General features: G+C 46.6%; 2 protein-coding genes across 2 annotated transcripts in view; one reads left to right on the top strand and one right to left on the bottom strand.

The window, feature by feature from the left end:
- LOC135898121 (PDZ domain-containing protein 8-like) overlaps window positions 1-4723 on the top strand; it is a 47625-nt gene extending 42902 nt beyond the window's left edge. The window contains exons 23-24 of the mRNA XM_065426868.1: window positions 3146-3331; window positions 4126-4723. Of these exons, the coding sequence (XP_065282940.1) occupies window positions 3146-3331; window positions 4126-4356 (417 nt within the window). The 3' untranslated portion in view covers window positions 4357-4723. The remainder of the gene's footprint in view (window positions 1-3145; window positions 3332-4125) is intronic.
- rdgC (retinal degeneration C) overlaps window positions 1-19145 on the bottom strand; it is a 352883-nt gene that overhangs the window by 325744 nt on the left and 7994 nt on the right. The window lies entirely within an intron of this gene.

Here is a 19145-nt window from a genome sequence, read left to right as displayed (position 1 = left end):
GACAGGCGAAGCACTGCTTGCCGACAGCAAATTGTTAGACATATACGAAGTAAGGTTATCCGTTTTGTCAGCTGCGTAAACTGTTGTAAAATTTCTCAAACTGAATTATCAAGCACGTTATCACGCGCGCACAGGCAACCGCGGATACATCTCGCTCGATGACCGCTCGCGGTCAGAACGCTGGCGTGATGAAAAGTGGCAGCAGAGCTGGTCGAGCGAATTCCTCTTCGTGCCACCTCCCGCTTGTATATATATATATATATATATATATATAGAGAGAGAGAGAGAGAGAGAGAGGGGGGGGTGCGTGAGCACAGCGCGCACGAAGCCATCAGCTATCTGAGGTCGGCTAGACTTCGAACCCAGCGCAGATTGCCTCCAAGACATGCAGGACGCGCGCGGCCGCCGCAGCTAGAGTAAAAGAGGAGATGCGCACTAGCCTGCCCCCTCTCCCCTCCCCTCCTGACGAGCCCCTGATCGCCCCGTTGTGCGCGTGAGAAGACAGCGCCCACCCTTCCCACTTTCCTCCCTCGCGAGCGCGAAAGACACCGTCGCAGCGAGCCCCCATTTTGGATGGTCCACATAATTGATATCGCAATAAAAGGTATTACTTGCGTTGCATAGCTATGGAGCCCTGTCTTGCGACTGGATGTGTACTGCGGACATATGAATAACTGTTCACGTAGAAAACGATGGATATATTTGAGGAACAGTTCAAAGATGACGCTTTCTCTGAGATGATAGACGGGTAAGTGCGAGAGTAGCCTTCATACAGCGGAGACGCTAAAATTAGATACATACTATAAAACGAACGGATTTATTTTGGACAAGTGTTGGTTTTCCCGAGTCTTTATTGCTTGTAATGCGTGAACATGGAGGAAGCAATACGCAATATATATGTTACACGACTCCCTACGCCTATGGCCTCTTTGAAGGATAAAATGAGTGAGCAGGTGGTTCGCAAAGTGAACTAGGTAAAATCCAGAGACAGCCCTCGTTTAGGCCAATACACGCCTACAGTCGTGGTGTGATCCTTGCGATGGACATTGCTCAACCACAAGGTCTAGACCTCTCTCGCCTTGGGGCAATCTTGTGTCTGGTTTCGCATAAATTTTAATTCTCAAACTGTGATATTTATGTTTGTTCGCGGCTTTGAAATAAACGAAATAGAGATCAGGAGGGAAAGAGATAAGAAGAAGGCAGGGAGGTTAACCAGAATCAAATAGAGATCAGAATTGTGCTTGCCGCACCGTAACTGTCTAGCTAGCGGCAGACACCTGAACATCGACAAGCATGGATGGAAGTAGTGGGTTAAAACGTGAACAACACACGAGAGAGTAGATAGAGGGAGTGAGCGAAAGAGAGAGAACAGTAAACAGACGAATATGGGGGCTATTTGCAGTAGACCACTTACAGTGTGTTGTGAAATACGCCGTTGTGCGGCCCAAAAACCATTACACGACCGCTTTTAGTACAACAGTAAACGCCCGAAGCAGGGTCTGCTGTGTACATGCGTCCACCCTGTCCTTTACGTTGTCATCATCATCGAGTCGCTGACATCATGTCACCCTCGTTAGGTCAACTCCCCAGTTTCGCCCTCATACGGCGAAGAATAACTTCACGCACAATCGTCAGAAAGAAAGAACACACGGACACAAGGACAGCGTTTGTGTTCCTTTCTTTTTTGTGCCCTTGTCGATTGCTCAGGCTAAAATCTACGAGAAAATAAATGCGCACCAAATCACCCAGCTTTCTATTCTAGTAAAGAACTTCGCATACTAACGCCGCCCCTGGGAATCGGAAGGAGCTCATGGCCCTGCGGCAACGTGCAGAGGGACGCCATAGCAGCTGCATCAGAACGTAATAGTGCATTTGCGTGAGCCACGGCGCGCGCACGTAATACAGGTCTGCTGGGCCGCCCGAACGCGACGTATATCAGCGTGAGGAAAGTGCACGTCATGGTGGTTACGCGTCCTGTTTTGATTTCTGCGTCGCTCTGTATAGGGGCATCACCGACCTGACAGGCTCGAGCACGATACTTTTTCGCATGAAGCCAACAGAAAGTGAAGCCGATGAAAGCGCAGGAAAAAAAATTAACTGTTACTTACAGTAAAATGTAGAAGTCCGCTGTTTAAGGGATGTTCCACATCCTCCCGCATGACTTATAGTGGCGCTGGCTAACACACTGTCTCAGAGCTAGATCTAGCATGCATACACAAATACATAAGAAAGTCGACGGAGGGACGGCTGCCGCTGTATCTCGATGCTAGAATTATAGCATGCGCAATGCGGAAGGCGTAGGTTGGACTCTCATCGACGGCAAGTTGTCTTTTCGCGCAAGTTTCGTTTCCCCTTTCCAACATCCTACATTTCCATCAAAAGAGCAAGCAATTGGTAGTTGCACGGGAGCTCCTGTATGGGAGCCGAAACTTCTTGTGGTCGGCGTCTTCCTTTTTGACCTTTGACTTTTTTTTTTTAAGCGCCCGTTCCTGCGTTGAGCGTCGGCGTCCGTCAGCGTCCCTCGGCGTAACCGAGATAACGAAGGATGAAAGAGCGAACGCTGAGCGCAACTGGGGATGAAAGACGGCGAACGTGAAGAGAGCGCGAGGAGCAAAGTGGAGGAGGACGGTGCTGCGGAACCGTGAGGCGGAAAGCGGAGGAGGAGGGCATGGCGAAAGCGTGAGAGTAGCGCGCCTCGTCTGTTCAACGATGACGTCAGCGATAAGGTTAAGGAATACGGCGAGCGCGTCCATCGATACCGTATATGGAAACGCAGCGCTGCATGCGTGATCAGAGGTCTGTCTGCGGCGGCTGCTGTGCAGCCGCCGCAGACAGGTAGCACGCGTCACCCACGTGCTACCTCTCGCGATCTTCCGATTAGCGAGGCAGCCTAGCCACACTTTGCTTTGTTTGCAACGCGCCGCACGAGACAGAATGTCCGCGCCACACTATATCGCGAAATGAAAGCACGTATAGAGCTGCGCTCAAATTTCGCAATAGGGAGTATCGTAATCGTCAGCTATTTTTTTTTTTACTTCACTCTCTGTTGACTTTGCATGGGGTTATTATGTAAGCAACGAAAAATTTGGTTCCTTGGTTCCTTTCAATGTATTCGGTTGTCGCGCGCGCCTTGCCTTTTAATTAGCAGTACGAAGACGACTTCTTCAAGCAGCTCGAGATGACCGACAACGCGAGCCGGTTGGAAGAAGTGCTGCGTCACCTGTCGCACCGCGGGTTCGGCATGGAGCTCTTCTCCAAGGCTGTCACCGCCGCCAAACACATGCACAGCGATCTGAAGCCACAGGCGCGCATGGAGCGCGTCAGAAACGTCGTAAGCGAGACAGCCTCGAGGCGTTTTTTTTTTATTTTTTGCCTGTTTTCAACTATAAGCGGTCGCTGTGGCGAACCCACGGGCAGCCAGTTGAGAAAGGGGCGTTATAACTGCGTGCAAAAGGATAGTGATGGTCAGACGCAGACAAATCTGTATTGGGCTCATGTACACGCATATAGATCATCCTCGTTAGCATGCATCAAGGTTTTAAACAGAAGCGGGACGACGGATCAGCGTTCTTTAATCGTCGTCGTCTTCGCCGTCGTTGTTGTTGTTGCTATTGCCTGCAAACATGGCAGCAACAGAAACGAAGATTTAACAATGGACTTTCTTTAAAACGCGGGTAAATAAACATAAGCTCTAGAAATAGCGCGCCACAAACAACAGGAACTGATGTTTTCAAACGTGCTCTAAAACTTAGTATTGACATATTTGCCGTAAATGAAGAATAACAATTTTATATAATTATATAATTAACTATAGTGCAATCTGCTTAAGTGCGAGAACAGAGAAATTCTGCTTCCGTTGGCTGTCGACAACGTACACTTGTTTACGCCCGCACGAATAAAAAGCTTCGCGGATTTCCTCTTTGTCTCGGCGCATGGCGTCCAGGACACCATGCATACGTTGAAGGTACATGATTAGTACCTGCTTTAGCGTTACGAGCGAATTTACGAAGAGGCAGTATGCAACAGACGTACTATCGATTATATTCACGGATAACCGTACTTCCGTTTGCAAAGCGCGCCAATGGTATCGCACACCGGGCTTTTTTTTTTTCCTTGGCCTTGCAGTACCAGAGGGTGAAGGTCTCCTACGAGGCGGAGCGCCAGCGCAAGGACAAGCTAGAAGAGCAGCTCACGAAAGCCCCGGACGAGGCTACGCGCCAGGCGCTGCGCCCGTTGTTAGAACAGTGCGAACAGCGGCTCAAGGGCCTCAACCTGGTCCTCCTCTACTACGCGTCGGGCCTCAAGCACATCTACGAGGAGCACGAAGGCTCGGGGCACTCGGAGGCCCCCGCCTAGCAGTGCGTGCCCACGCACATGCACATGTACATACATTCCCCACCAAGCGGCCAAATATACACTCGCCCACTTTAGACATCACTAGCCATGACGAAGCCTCGTCGAATACATATAGAGTCTTCAGCGTTGAATCGGAAACAGTGGAACGACGTAGTGTTCACATTAATGCATAACAACGTCGCGTTCGCAAAGGAGCAGCCGTAAGCGTTCGCGTTACATGCTTTATAGTTTGGATAGCGTAGACTTCGAATAGCCCCGTAGCTCGGCTGTTGAAACGAAACAGGGCTAATGATTTTGAATCTCGAATCTGAATTGTGGCAGTTGTTTACTGGCTGCATGCTGACCGTATAAATGGCTCGAACTGAAACGTGTGTCGCCTCAGTTCTTATGCTAAAAGTTTTACCTGGGTAAATGAGGTGATGACCGCGGTTCGAACAACCACAAACATTATACCTACCACCGTATCTATATATCAACGATGTGATTGTCATCAGAGTGTTGCGTGAGTCATCTTATTCTGTATAAAAGCTGCTATAATTCCCAGCATGAGAAGTTGTAAGTGGTCAACTGGTCAAAGCTATAGAGGGGAAAATTGCAAGACGACTGTTGATATCGTGTGAGCAACCCATTCGTCCACTGCTCGACTAGACAATTGCGAATTTTGAGAGGTAATATATTTTATAAGGAATAATTTTCTTCTTGGCTACTGTCAATCGAACTTAAATTGTGACTCTGAATACGCATGGCTGTGACTTGATTTCCTCAAATTCGCCCACGTTGCGATAGTGCGCTCACCATATTGTTGTACTATACAAATTAAGCTGCTATGTTGAATACATTTCGAAAAGCAAATACAAACGTTGTCGAATAGCACTCCACAAGGTGTGCAATCATATAAAATTTATTAATTTTTATCCGCGGCTTTTGACGCTGTGTACAAGAATATCCGCGTATACTGTCGAGAAAAAGATAACGCAGATTACGGACTAGGTAGCTAAGCAAATTGCAGCGACGAGAGAAAACGCCGTCCATTCTCAGTTTCAAGATGATTGTGACAGGATCGAAATACTTATAGCGGCGTCAGCCAAACAGTTTCCTGCCCAAGGTCACTACTCCGGCCCTACCATCGTCCAACTATTATGAGAATGGGAATGGGTAGTACATGGGTTCGTCTAGTCTTGGTGCCTTGTGGCTTTAGACGTTCTTGTGGCAATATTTATTAGGTATGTACAAGTTTCCAAGAGAGATCACACTTGTCACAACGCACGCAAGCCTTAAGATGAGCCAGAGGACGACGAGCAAGAAGACGTCTTGCCATATTTATCGACACTTACCCTGTTAGCTTATACGCCTGCAAACATAGATGCGTAGTTCTCGAGGGCCGAATTCAATATGCTTTTCGGTTGCAAGGGCTGTTTACCATCGGCCGCCCGCCTTCGTTAACGATAGTTCCCTCATCACGATTGGCTGGCACCCGCTCTCACGAACAGTGCACGATCGTTTTTGTGTATAAGAGCCCAGTAATTTCCTTCTTAGTCATACCAAAAGCCAACTTATACTCTCCTAAAGGGGTGGCATTGTGTTCTCAAAACAAGTGCCTCAATTGCACGATTCCGTGGCCAACTTGATCGCCGCCTTTCCGATTCCCAAGAAGAAGAAAAAAGAGAGAAAAAAAAGCAACCGCTGAGAAGTCTTGACGTTTACGCACGCATTTTCTTTTTCCGCGGTTTAGAAGACGTTCTGCCCAAAGAACACGAATACAAAAAGAAATATAAAATACGTGCACCTTCTATATCAGCTAAAGCGCGTATATAGAGGGAAGCCCCAACCACTTGAAGCGATGCTACAGCCGCTCAAAACATACGGCTTCAGATCACGGCGGTATGTCTCAAACATGGCACAAGCATGCATGCATCCTATAGCCTTGCAACGAAGTTGTTGATCGGGAGCTATCAGTCAGCCTTCACGCTCACAGCGATAAGAGAGAAGCGTGAAGTTCACTTACTACAGTCGATGGCCCACTTGCTCTACATAATCTTGGGGGGGGGGGGGGGGGCAGGAGAGAAAGTACTCAAGACATCTTGCACGATAACCTGTGGCGCGCATGCAGGACGTTCGGTGGCTTGCAGGAAGCCGAGCCTTCCAAGAAGCAAACACAGGTGGATACTCGAAGACACGAGTTCGCAGTACACTCTCCGAATCCACAAGCCTGTTTAATCATTGCCCGTGGAGCTCGGTTTGGCCTAAACCTGTGATCTGTGGACTATCGACGCGATGTCACGGTGCGCAAACTCATATACATCGGGCAAATCGAAGTCATTAACTTCGGTAACGATAAAAAGGCACCGTAAAAAATCGAGTGACCATCCCAGCCCTGCATGTCCAGCGAAGTTGTTGAAAACCATCACTACAACTGCTGAAGGGGGTGTGCAATGCTTCATTGCTTTAGAGTAATGGTAGTAATGGTTATTTGGAGTAAACGGAGTAATGGTAATTTTGACAGCACGCCGCCGCTGGTCGTATCGCCATTTAATTTTCTCCTTGCCGCTCCTCTTATTCATGCTGCTCCCCTGGAGTCTTAACTATGCGTTACCTACACATAACGGTGCTGCAACGACAATGAAATCAGTTACTAGGCTTGTTCTTTTATATACGAAAGGTTAGTGATGCCACTCCCCACGTCACAAGCTGCCGTCGCCGTGGCAGCTTGCGCAACAGCAATCTTTACCGGGAAGCATTTTCACAATTGCTAGTAAGTACACCGGGGCGTTGCGTTTCGCGAGGCGCTCGACGTTTCTGCGCAGGCGCGAGTAAGAGCGGATGAGAGAGAGAGAGAGAGAATTTGGGGGCCTTTGGTCCTTGAATATATCACTGTCTAGGCACTGCGGTGGAGAAATTTCTTTGCGCGTGTTGCATGCGTTTGTCCCTAGGCATGCCGGCATGCTTGCTTGCTTGCTTGCTTGCTAAATAAGTAGCTGAAGCTTGGCACATCCCGCTAGAGGGGCTCGGTGCTAACTTTGCGTAAACTAGAGTGTGCTAGAATAAGGTTTGCCTATAGTACACTCTAGCGTAAACTCACGGCCAGACAGGCCGGACTGCAGCGGTAATAAACCTGTGCCCATTTCGCTCTGGCGGCATTGCATTCCTGCATGGATTGCCGCCGCGTCGCGTTCACCTTCATGACAAATACAGCATGTAGTTCCTGCTCGTTTCTGGCGCTGTGTCAGAAAGGATTTCGATAGTCTACTTCGGCGCGTCCAACGTAGAGACACACGAAATATGTTGAAGATCATCATCATCAGCCTGGTTACGCCCACTGCAGGGCAAAGGCCTCTCCCATATTTCTCCAACAACCCCGGTCATCTACTAATTGTGGCCACGCCATCCCGGCAAACTTCTTAATCTCATCCGCCCACCTAACTTTCTGCCGCCCCCTGCTACGCTTCCCTTCCCTTGGGATCCAGTCCGTAACCCTTAATGACCATCGGTTATCTTCCCTCCTCATTACATGTCCTGCCCATGCCCATTTCTTTTTCTTGATTTCAACTAAGATGTCATTAACTCGCGTTTGTTCCCTGACCCAATCTGCTCTTTTCTTATCCCTTAACGTTACACCTATCATTCTTCTTTCCATAGCTCGTTGCGTCGTCCTCAATTTGAGTAGAACTCTTTTCGTAAGCCTCCAGGTTTCTGCCCCGTAGGTGAGTACTGGTAAGACACAGCTATTATATACTTTTCTCTTGAGGGATAATGGTAACCTGCTGCTCATGATCTGAGAATGCCTGCCAAACGCACCCCAGCCCATTCTTATTCTCCTGATTATTTCCGTCTCATGATCCGGATCCACCGTCACTACCTGCCCCAAGTAGGTGTATTCCCTTACAATTTCCAGTGCCTCGTTGCCTATTGTAAATTGCTGTTCTCTTCCCAGACTGTTAAACATTACTTTAGTTTTCTGCAGATTAATTTTTAGACCCACTCTTCTGCTTTGCCTCTCCAGGTCAGTGAGCATGCACTGCAATTGGCCCCCTGAGTTACTAAGCAAGGCAATATCATCAGCGAATCGCAAGTTACTAAGGTACTCTCCATTAACTTTTATCCCCAATTCTTCCCAATCCAGGTCTGTGAATACCTCCTGTAAACATGCTGTGAATAGCATTGGAGAGATCGTATCTCCCTGCCTGACGCCTTTCTTTATTGGGATTTTGTTGCTTGCTTTATGGAGGACTACGGTGGCTGTGGAGCCGCTATAGATATCTTTCAGTATTTTTACATACGGCTCGTCTACACCCTGATTCCGTAATGCCTCCATGACTGCTGAGGTTTCGACAGAATCAAACGCTTTCTCGTAATCAATGAAAGCTATATATAAGGGTTGGTTATATTCCGCAGATTTCTCTATCACCTGATTGATAGTGTGAATATGATCTATTGTTTAGTAGCCTTTACGGAATCCTGCCTGGTCCTTTGCTTGACAGAAGTCTAAGGTGTTCCTGATTCTATTTGCGGTTACCTTAGTAAATAGTTTGTAGGCAACGGACAGTAAGCTGATCGGTCTATAATTTTTCAAGTCTTTGGCGTCTCCTTTCTTATGAATTATTTTTATGTTAGCGTTCTTCCAAGATTCCGGTACGCTCGAGGTCATGAGGCATTGCATATACAGGGTGGCCAGTTTCTCTAGAACAATCTGTCCACCATCCTTCAACAAATCTGCTGTTACCTGATCCTCCCCAGCTGCCTTCCCCCTTTGCATATCTCCCAAGGCTTTCTTTACTTCTTCCGGTGTTACCTTTGGGATTTCGAATTCCGCTAGACTATTTTCCCTTCCATTATCGTCGTGGGTGCCACTGGTACTGTATAAATCTCTATAGAACTCCTCAGCCACTTGAACTATCTCATCCATATTAGTAATGATATTGCCGGCTTTGTCTCTTAACGCATACATCTGATTCTTGCCGATTCCTAGTTTCTTCTTCACTGTTTTTAGGCTTCCTTCGTTGCTGAGAGCATGTTCAATTCTATCCATATTATACTTCCTTATGTCAGCTGTCTTACGCTTGTTGATTAACTTCGAAAGTTCTGCCAGTTCTATTCTAGCTGTAGGGTTAGAGGCTTTCATACATTGGCGTTTCTTGATCAGATCTTTCGTCTCCTGCGATAGTTTGCCGGTATCCTGCCTAATGGAGTTACCACCGACTTCCATTGCACACTCCTTAATGATGCCCACAAGATTGTCGTTCATTGTTTCAACACTAAGGTCCTCTTCCTGAGTTAAAGCTGAATACCTGTTTTGTAGCTTGATCTGGAATTCTTCTATTTTCCCTCTTACCGCTAACTCATTAATCGGCTTCTTATGTACTAGTTTCTTCCGTTCTCTCCTCAGGTCTAGGCTAATTCGAGTTCTTACCATCCTGTGGTCACTGCAGCGCACTTTGCCGAGCACGTCCACATCTTGAATGATGCCAGGGTTAGCGCAGAGTATGAAGTCTATTTCATTTCTAGTCTCGCCGTTCGGGCTCCTCCACGTCCACTTTCGGCTATCCCGCTTGCGGAAGAAGGTATTCATTATCCTCATATTATTCTGTTCCGCAAACTCTACTAATAACTCTCCCCTGCTATTCCTAGCGCCTATGCCATATTCCCCCACTGCCTTGTCTCCAGCCTGCTTCTTGCCTACCTTGGCATTAAAGTCGCCCGTTAGTATAGTGTATTTGGTTTTCACTCTACCCATCGCCGATTCCACGTCTTCATAGAAGCTTTCGACTTCCTGGTCATCATGACTCGATGTAGGGGCGTAGACTTGTACAATCTTCATTTTGTACCTCTTATTAAGTTTCACAACAAGACCTGCCACCCTCTCGTTAATGCTATAGAATTCCTGTATGTTACCAGCTATATTCTTATTAATCAGGAATCCGACTCCTAGTTCTCTTCTCTCCGCTAAGCCCCTGTAGCACAGGACGTGCCCGCTTTTTAGCACTGTATATGCGTCTTTTGGCCTCCTAACTTCACTGAGCCCTATTATATCCCATTTAGTTCCCTCTAATTCCTCCAATAGCACTGCTAGACTCGCCTCACTAGATAACGTTCTAGCGTTAAACGTTGCCAGGTTCATATTCCATTGGCGGCCTGTCCGGAGCCAGTGATTCTTAGCACCCTCTGCTGCGTTGCAGGTCTGACCGCCGCCGTGGTCAGTTGCTTCGCAGCTGCTGGGGACTGAGGGCCGGCGTTTGATTGTTGTGTTCATATAGGAGGTTGTGGCCAAGTACTGCACCAGGGTGACCAATCCTGCTCTGGTGAGGGAGTGGGTTACCGGTTCTGGTCACCGGGATCAGGCCACACTCCAGGCCTGTTTGTGCAATTTTTATCAACACGCGGATTTTTTTGTTTAAATCCGGTGGAGAATTGCCGGCACCGGGATTCGAACCACGGACCTCTTGCACGCGAGGCGGGTGTTCTACCTCTACGCCACCGCTGCTTTTTTTTTCTTTATTCACAAAATGACATACATAAAAACACGTTGGACTACTTGGACCAACGTGACAAGCTAAAATTTCTTGAAATTCACTAATTCATCAAGATTACCCAACCAGTCAGGCGGATCTGCCTGTACACGATATATCTCACGTATGCACCTCAAGAGATCATGCTCTACCGTAAATGATCTCTTGAGAATACAATTTACCTTTGAACGTTACCTTTGGTTCTCGTGCGCAATCGCGCCATATAGTACTTATAGTCGCCCTAGAAAGCGTCTTCCAAGCAAATCTTAATGGGTAAGTGAATGTGCTGCTGAAATGTAGCTTGTGTAGCTTCGTCAACTGCAGTTCACATGCTTTGTGCGCGTTGGCTCGTCCGTGTCGCACTTGCCTGCTGCGCCGTGGTGCACGCTTTCGCTCTGAAAGATGGGACAGGAAAGATGTGTTCGGCCTTCCTCTACTCAGCGTTGCGTACTGCATAGTCATTGCTCGTCCTCGAGTACGTATTCGAGCACCCGACGGCCACGCAACGCGTCTCCATTCTTGCAACAGCTGAAATCACGAGCGAAACAAGGAGAACGCACGGCGAGAGAGACTCCCGTGAACTCGAAAATTATGAGCGAGCAATGCGCCTGACTGCCTAGGCGCAACATGGCGCAACTGAGGAATCGACAGTTGCGTACCGTTCAACGTTCGCCATATCCGCATTGCTACCGCTTTGCTGCAAGGTGCGCGCGTCGTCTGCACAGCCGTTATTTAAGAACTGCTAATAACAAAATTAGACAATTATCAGTCGTGCGGCTTTGCCAAGATTACTTTGAGCGTATACGCTATAGGAAGTTATAGCCAATTTAGCCCAACTGAAATTTCGTTGCGATTGATCGTTAAGTTCCCTTGTACAAAGGCTCCTTCAGGCTGAGGCGTCCCTTGTTCATCTATATAGTTGATCAAGAACCGTTGCTGTTACATAAGCTCTATTGTATCAATTGGATATTCCCTTTGAAAGTGGACAACCCATAATCGCCAGCTGTTAACTTTTTCTTCTTCTTTAAGAAAAATCGCAGGTGTACCAGCTCAGACAATATACATTCAATAATTTAGTATGCAAAGCAAAAAAAAAATATGAAGAAAGTGCCAGAAATAGGCATGAAAACCTGTCGACTCTATACCCTATTGTTCACTGTGGCAACAGAAAATGCGTGTAAAGCTGGAGACACGAGTCGTTTGTGTACTTTTCAGTTACCCTCCAAAGCAACACCACAGAAAGCACGCATATGCACTGGCGCCATTCGCTCGTCTATGCCGTGTCGTTGGCCGATTGGCGCAAGCGCCGCGTGCCCCAAGGCAATTGTTCCGGTATGCGCGCATGCAAAGCAGACACCTCACGATAGCAACTGTACCAGGTCGGTCGGGCGAGCACAATGCGAACGAGCACCGCTTTATCAAGAATCGCAAGCGCGTTTGGCAGTACTTGCGAGACACGTGGACACCGCCCAGTGGCCAGTGGCCGTTCGTGGCATCTGCAATGGCGACGGCGGCTATACGAGCGCCCAGCTTTCCCTTTGTTTCTGTACGCCTGAACAGACGGGAATTAAGGTGCGAGGACAACGAAAGCCGACAAAAATGCACTGAATTGCCTTACCGTCAGCGCGCAGCATAATATTGTGACTGCGCCACCGTGTTCCAGGTCAAAGTTCAGGAGTCGCCCGGCGTAGTTCCACGTTGACGCCTTGATAGCGAGAATGCCGATTTCAGCTTGGAAATTTTAACTCTTTTTTTTTTTTTTCGAGACACCCGAGATGGTCACACTACCCAACCGCACATTCGTCGTTCCTTGAAGCTACTGGGCGCGCACTCCCTATTGCAGGGTCAATCGTGGAAAACATGAAGCCAAGTTAATTGGTATGCTGTGCATTGTCTCCTTGTAGGGACAGACAAGAACCAAGCACTGCCAAAAGTACGAGTTATTAGACTATAGCTCTTTATTGGGCGAACTTCTGCCCAATACGACAAGCAGCACTCGAATCCCAACGATAGCGGCCGACGCAGTCGTCGGCCGTAACCTGATGCGCCGTGTCGAGCTCATGCGCCGGCTATGCGTGTCTCAACGTATACGTCTCAAATTATTAACCCAGGTGCTCGCGTGCATTCGCGAACACGCCAACACGGCCGCACTGAAGGCAAGGTCGATCCAAATAGGTCGCGAAGCTTCGGGCAAAAAGCGGTTCAGTACGAATTGTCACCTATATCAGCAAGGGGGGTTATGGGAGCAGCGATTGAAGCGCGACTATGTTTGGAGCAAACAAACATTGGGGAAGAAAAAGGCGTTTTTTTTTTAATTCAAGCGAGACACAGTTAGATTCATTCAACGAAAATAAAATTCCTGGTCAATTTTGTATATCCGTGACGAGTTAAGAAAATACAAGTTTATTTAATTTTATTGTTATTAATAAATGCATTTCCTTTTAGCGCCCGTCGTTGCAGCGGGCGGTGGCGCCACTATCCCTCGCAATGCAATGCACGTCTTGAAATGAGCAGAGAGGCGCGCTCGTAAAGTTCACTTGTTGCAATACGCCCACCTCACACGTTGTGCTTTCTTGCTTGTCGAAGTTTGTTTAAATTTGGTGACGCGGGTAGCTCCATCGCTTCTTAATCTGTAGTCAAAACTAGAGAGTTACGACCACCAGATAAATGTGTAGTTGTTTTCGTGCGACTGCGCTGGCCGACGGGCTTGGCATCCGACGATAGGATCAGTACTCCACACCTAAAGCTTTCGTCGGCCTCCGAAGAAAGTATGTTCCGTGCAGGGGTGTGATTTCGACAACCGTACGGCTGGCCTTTTCCTGCGTCGCTTTCCGCGCTGAAAGCTCGAAACGCCTATCAAGTCGAATGGCGGGGCATTTTAATGTATAACTCCAAAGGCAGGCCAACAAAACAAATTTCGTGCCTCCGAAAACTAAATGACGTCACTTCTGCTTTTAACGGACATGACGTCACATTATTTTTTTTTCCGCCGGAAGTGTTCCCACCAAGTACAAATGGCGCTAACCCCCATGAACCGCCGATGGACCGCCATGTTTTGAACGTATGGGCTCCCATGGACGCTTCGTTACCAGGTGTATTGCTGAAGGGCCCACGCGCGCCTACATACTGCAGTCCGGCCGTGTATACAACACATTCGTGACGCGCGCGCCATCTGATCAGACACACCTCCGTCACTATATCCTTGAAGCCCGTGAACAACAAGTGTCGTTAAAGAAAGCCTGCGAGCACATTCATTCATGCCGAATGACCAGCTCTTCACAGGCACCGTCATCGCGTATCGATAAGAAATCGTTCACATTTTTTTTTTATATCTTTTTCCGCAATGTAACCGAGAGATCGCCCATGCACATCTCGAAGAAACCCTGCAGACCTGTAATGATGCTGCGCTGACAGAGCTGCGAAACCTACATGAACGGCGTTTCGTTTCCTGTTTACCTGTACTCGTTCCTTGCGAAATCGCAGCAGCGCTGTATGCGAGATTTGATTTGATTTGATTTATTGATTTCCATTTACACACACACATGTACAGAGGAGTGGTAAATGGAGGTGGATGAGGGAAAAAAGACGCACAGACGCGGCTTGAGGTAACCTCACCCCCTTAGGTACAATATGGCTGCATGGGGTTACACATCAAGCGCCATATAAATTACATTTATCTAGTGGCCATGAAACATTGCAATTATATAATATATGAAAGAACAGTGAAATGTTTCCACAATAACAATGCAAAACACACTGCGGCATTGAAATAAATAAATGATATACACTTGGTAACAGACAAAAAAAAGAGGAACATAACACACATTATTAATCATTAACAAACGTGTTCTGAAGTGAAAGCAATAGAGTTTTAAATTCTGACAGTGATAAATCCTGTAAATTGAAGCCTGCTCTGTCGTATAAATTCAGTAATCTTGGAAGGTTGTTACACAACATTTGACAACAGTAGTTAGTTCTGGAGCGCGGAACCTTCCAGACTTCAGGTGTACGAGTTGAATAACGGTATGAATTGAGGGATAGATTTGCAAGTTCTACAAGTAAAGTATTGTTACGTTTGGTATTAAAGTAATACTCGCGCAATAGTCTGCAGTTATAGATTTTATTGGCTGTCGCAATGTTGTATTTCTTGAACAGGTTTTCAGTATGGGCGGCAAACGGTACATTAGCGATGACACGTATTATTTTCTTCTGCATACGAAATAATTTACTCAAGTTACATTCAGTTGTGGTGCCCCATACAAGATGCCCATAATGTATGTGAGACACGAATAAGGCATTATAAATTAATAATTTTACAGAGACGGGTAAAGTATATCTGTAGCGATTTAAAACACCTGTTGGAATGTCATGCGCTTTTGGTTACGCACTAGCTGCAACACCTCAAAGGCGATATAGCTACCAAAGTTGCGACGTCTGTGTTGTTTTTTTACTTAGCTTAGATGTAGACTACGAGTGGGAAATTAATTTAAATGTATTGATCGGATGCCATTCGAAAACGTTTACATTTATCCTATCCAGTATGCTGTGCTTGCCTCTCTAACTTTACGTTTGGCCATTTTTTCCGTCCCCACTGTTAACTTAGTCTTTACCGCGTATTTTTCTTGTTCTCTTCCTCTACTGTGAGTCGATTTTTTTTATGTGTACATATGTAACTAAAGACCTCAGCCACGCATTATTTTTCGTCATATTCTTCAGTCGTTTTTCGAAGCAGATTTCGCTTTGGGCCTCCAGTATTTGACTTCCTGCGCTGCCTTATTTGTTGTTGTTGTTGTGCTTTTCTTTTTTTTCGTGCGCCCCTTAAGCTATATAGCCTTCCAACAATCCTTTGACAAATCGCTAGCTCAGTTTGCACTTCGGATCTTAAACACAACACAGAGGTTTCATACGCAAGTCCAGGAACCATAATTCATTTCCACACGTCTCGTACCATACTTCAACTTTGTCGTGCCCCCATGACGACCTATGTTTGATTACGGCTGCATTTCTCTTGCATTTCGCTTTGAGCACTTGTTCCTGCTTTTCCATGTAATCCTTCTCCTCTTTAATCTGCATTCTTAGCTATTCTTGTACTGAACCCTGGGGATTTTGTTTCCCTGCTTTGTGTATATGATCACAGACATGTTGAACACCATAATGTCCGATTTCTTTCCACTGAACCTAAATGATAAATAGCAGAGGTGATAAGGGACACCCTTGGCGGAGTATTCTTTTTTTTAATGTAAACTGCCGTGTAAATAGAAACTGTCATAGCCACAAAGCTACCGCGACAGGTATTTAAGAAAGAAAACTCGCGTCGTAGGAGTACAATCGGCACCAGCTGACGCTTCAAGAACACAGCAGAGGTACTACATGAAGTAGCCTGGCATCATGATCGCCAATCAGCCTCTTGAGCATGTGCAGGAGTAGGCTTATCTAGGTCAATTACACACAGGGAACCCTGATCATGGGAAGGAAACTTACAGGAGAACAAAAATGAGTGCGCAGGGCAGGCATTACCAAATCATAATTGGAAACTTATCACAGTCGTTGAAATGTAAAGTGTACAATCATTGCTTCCTACCGGTGCTAACATATTGGGCAAAAACTTGAAGGTTAGCAAAGAAGGTCGACAAAAAGTTGAGGACCGCGCAAAGAGCGATGGAATGAAAAATGTTAAGCGTAACATTAAGAGACAGGAAGTGAGCGATGTGGATAAGAGAGCAAACAAGAATAGCCGATGTTCTGTTTGACATTAAAAGAAAAAAAATACACGCGGAGTCTCCTGTCGGAGTTATCTAAATGATGCGTAAGCATTTGCTACTAATCACCTGCTGTTTCGTCGCCGCATGCTGCTGTGTTTGGTATAATAGCGAGAAACGCCGCGAAAGAATCGTGAAACGGAGAAGCACGGTTGCAGTATCAAAATGTTGTAGATGTATATAGATGTATATAGATGTAGACTAGCATGAGACGGCGAAGAACAGGCGAATAGTAGCAATGTTTAGAAAATTCAACAGCCCTAATGACGTCCTAACATTAGTTCCTAAACAGCTCAATTTTGTAGAACTATTATGGGTACCAGGTCACTGTGGATTACATTTAAATGAAAAGGCCAGTTCATTAGCTCGAGAATCCTTGAATGGACCGATAATATCGATTCTTCCAGTAGTGGCACAGATAACAGCAATTAGATATCGAAAATTTTTGATACGCGGAGATATAATTTGAAACAATAACGTCATGGACCGAATTTCGGCACCTAAAATTTGCGCGGCAAACGCAGTGCTGTCCATCAAAACAATCAGAAGTAATGATCACCAGATTACGCTGGCGCATCCCCCCATTAAACCTGTGTTTAAACTGGGCTGGTCTTACGATATTGACGCGTGTACTTCGTTATCTGTTTCGGGTGACCGCTTTTCACCTTCTATACTCTGTTCCATACATAGCAGTCAACGCTGTGGAAGCTAGAGAGACTTCTTGAAGTGGCTTCGTTCGCACTTGGATGCAGTTTGATGTTTTTTTTACCGCAATTGGGCGCAACAGTTGCTTATATTGGCTCAGTATTGAGTGAAACAAGTTTTAATCCTTAGAAACAAACGCACTGTGGTGTACTGCTGCTAATGCGTTGTTTTAGCTCATTTTTATTTTTGTTGTTCCTATCGGGGTTTTTTTTTTTTTTTTCCAACTCATCGCGAGGAACCACACGTGCCTGCTCGCGCGCAGCGAAGCATAAACGGAACGCGCAGAGTGACAACGTTTCTTGACCGAATTTCTTGCGTAGCTTCCACAGCGTTGACTGCATGTATGGAAAGGAGCATAAGAAATTGTTATCGCTCAGCGCGGGACGCGCCCGCATCTATAGGAAGTTTCTCGGATGTTATGGATGGTTCTATTTGCTGTCTGTTATTGTCACCGAAGCTTGTGTAATCTGATTGCATGTGCGACGCGAAATGTGTAGAACTTTCTGGAAGACACGTGGGCACCAGCGATTACTTTTGTGCCTTCGATAACTCATGTATAAAAGCCGACGCGTTTGACCGGAAGATCAGATTTCGACCATAGAGAAATGTTTCGACGATCGCCGACCGTCTTCGCCGCTATCACTGTGTGTCCGTGCTCCGGGGGCACCTGTTGCACTCGGTGGCTTGCTCGATAAACCGGGACGACATTGGTTTTGTCTTTGCGGTCCGGGCGCGGTTCACGGCTTGACGGGGTCATCTAGTACATGAACGAACAAGCACCTCCACCAGATGTCACGTGGTAGTGACGGTGAAGAAAGCAAACGGGTGAATGGCGAAACCAGCGTTTTATTGGGCGAACTTAATTGTGCCTACAAAAGCAAGTTACACTCAAAGGGACACGATCGGCGGTCGTCGGAATCTGATCAGCGGGTCGAGCGCGTCGGCTTTTATACACCAGCCGTCGAATGTTCCAGAGTAATCGCTGGGACCCGCGTGTCTTCCAGAAAGTTCTACACTATTCGCGTCGCGCATACATGCAATTAGATTAGACAAGGTTCGGCGACCCCACACAGCGGATGGAACCATCGATAACGTTCCAGAAACTTTCCATACATGCAGGCGCGTCCTGCGCTGTGCGATAACATATATTAGGCGGTGAAACGTGGTCACCCGATAAAGATAAACAAGTACACATGTCAATATCACAACTAAAGCATGCCGCGTTCTATGTTTCCTACGCAGAAATGCAAAAATTGCCACTTGAGACAAACGTACCATTGTGCAAATAAATGTCCGATCCGTTCCGGATCATGCTTATGCTGCATAGGATCCGTGACTGGCACATGACGTGAACAGTTTAGAAAGAATTCAAAGCATAGCCGTAGCATAGCCGTTCGTTTTGTTTGTTCAAATTGTACCAGGGATTTCAGTGTTTCAAGAGCAAAAGAAAGCCTCGGTTGGGAACCACTACAGCAACGCGGGGAATGTCTCCTAATGACACTTTTTTACAACATATTCCACTCTCTAACAGGTATAGACACCCGGAAATATTTTTCCAAGCCTGATTACGTTTCACAACGGCTGGACCATGAAAATAAGATTAAAGAAATAGCCTGCAAAACTGAAGCGTTTAAAATGTTTTTTTTTTTCCCCCAACGATTCTCTCAAACGGGGTATTTTCAAATAAGCCCACCGAAGAGAGAGAGAGAGAGAGAGAGAGTGTGTCCCGGGCACATGTTTTGTTTTACCTGCGTTATTTATTGGTTCCTTTTTTTTTCTCTTCCCCCCCACCCCCTGTAATGCCTACGGGGGCTGCGGGTAT

The sequence above is a fragment of the Dermacentor albipictus genome, chromosome 3 (assembly GCF_038994185.2).
Source record: "Dermacentor albipictus isolate Rhodes 1998 colony chromosome 3, USDA_Dalb.pri_finalv2, whole genome shotgun sequence".
Taxonomy (NCBI): Eukaryota; Metazoa; Arthropoda; class Arachnida; order Ixodida; family Ixodidae; genus Dermacentor; species Dermacentor albipictus.
The sequence above is the reverse complement of the archived record's forward strand: the minus strand, read 5'-3'. Positions and strand labels throughout refer to the sequence as shown.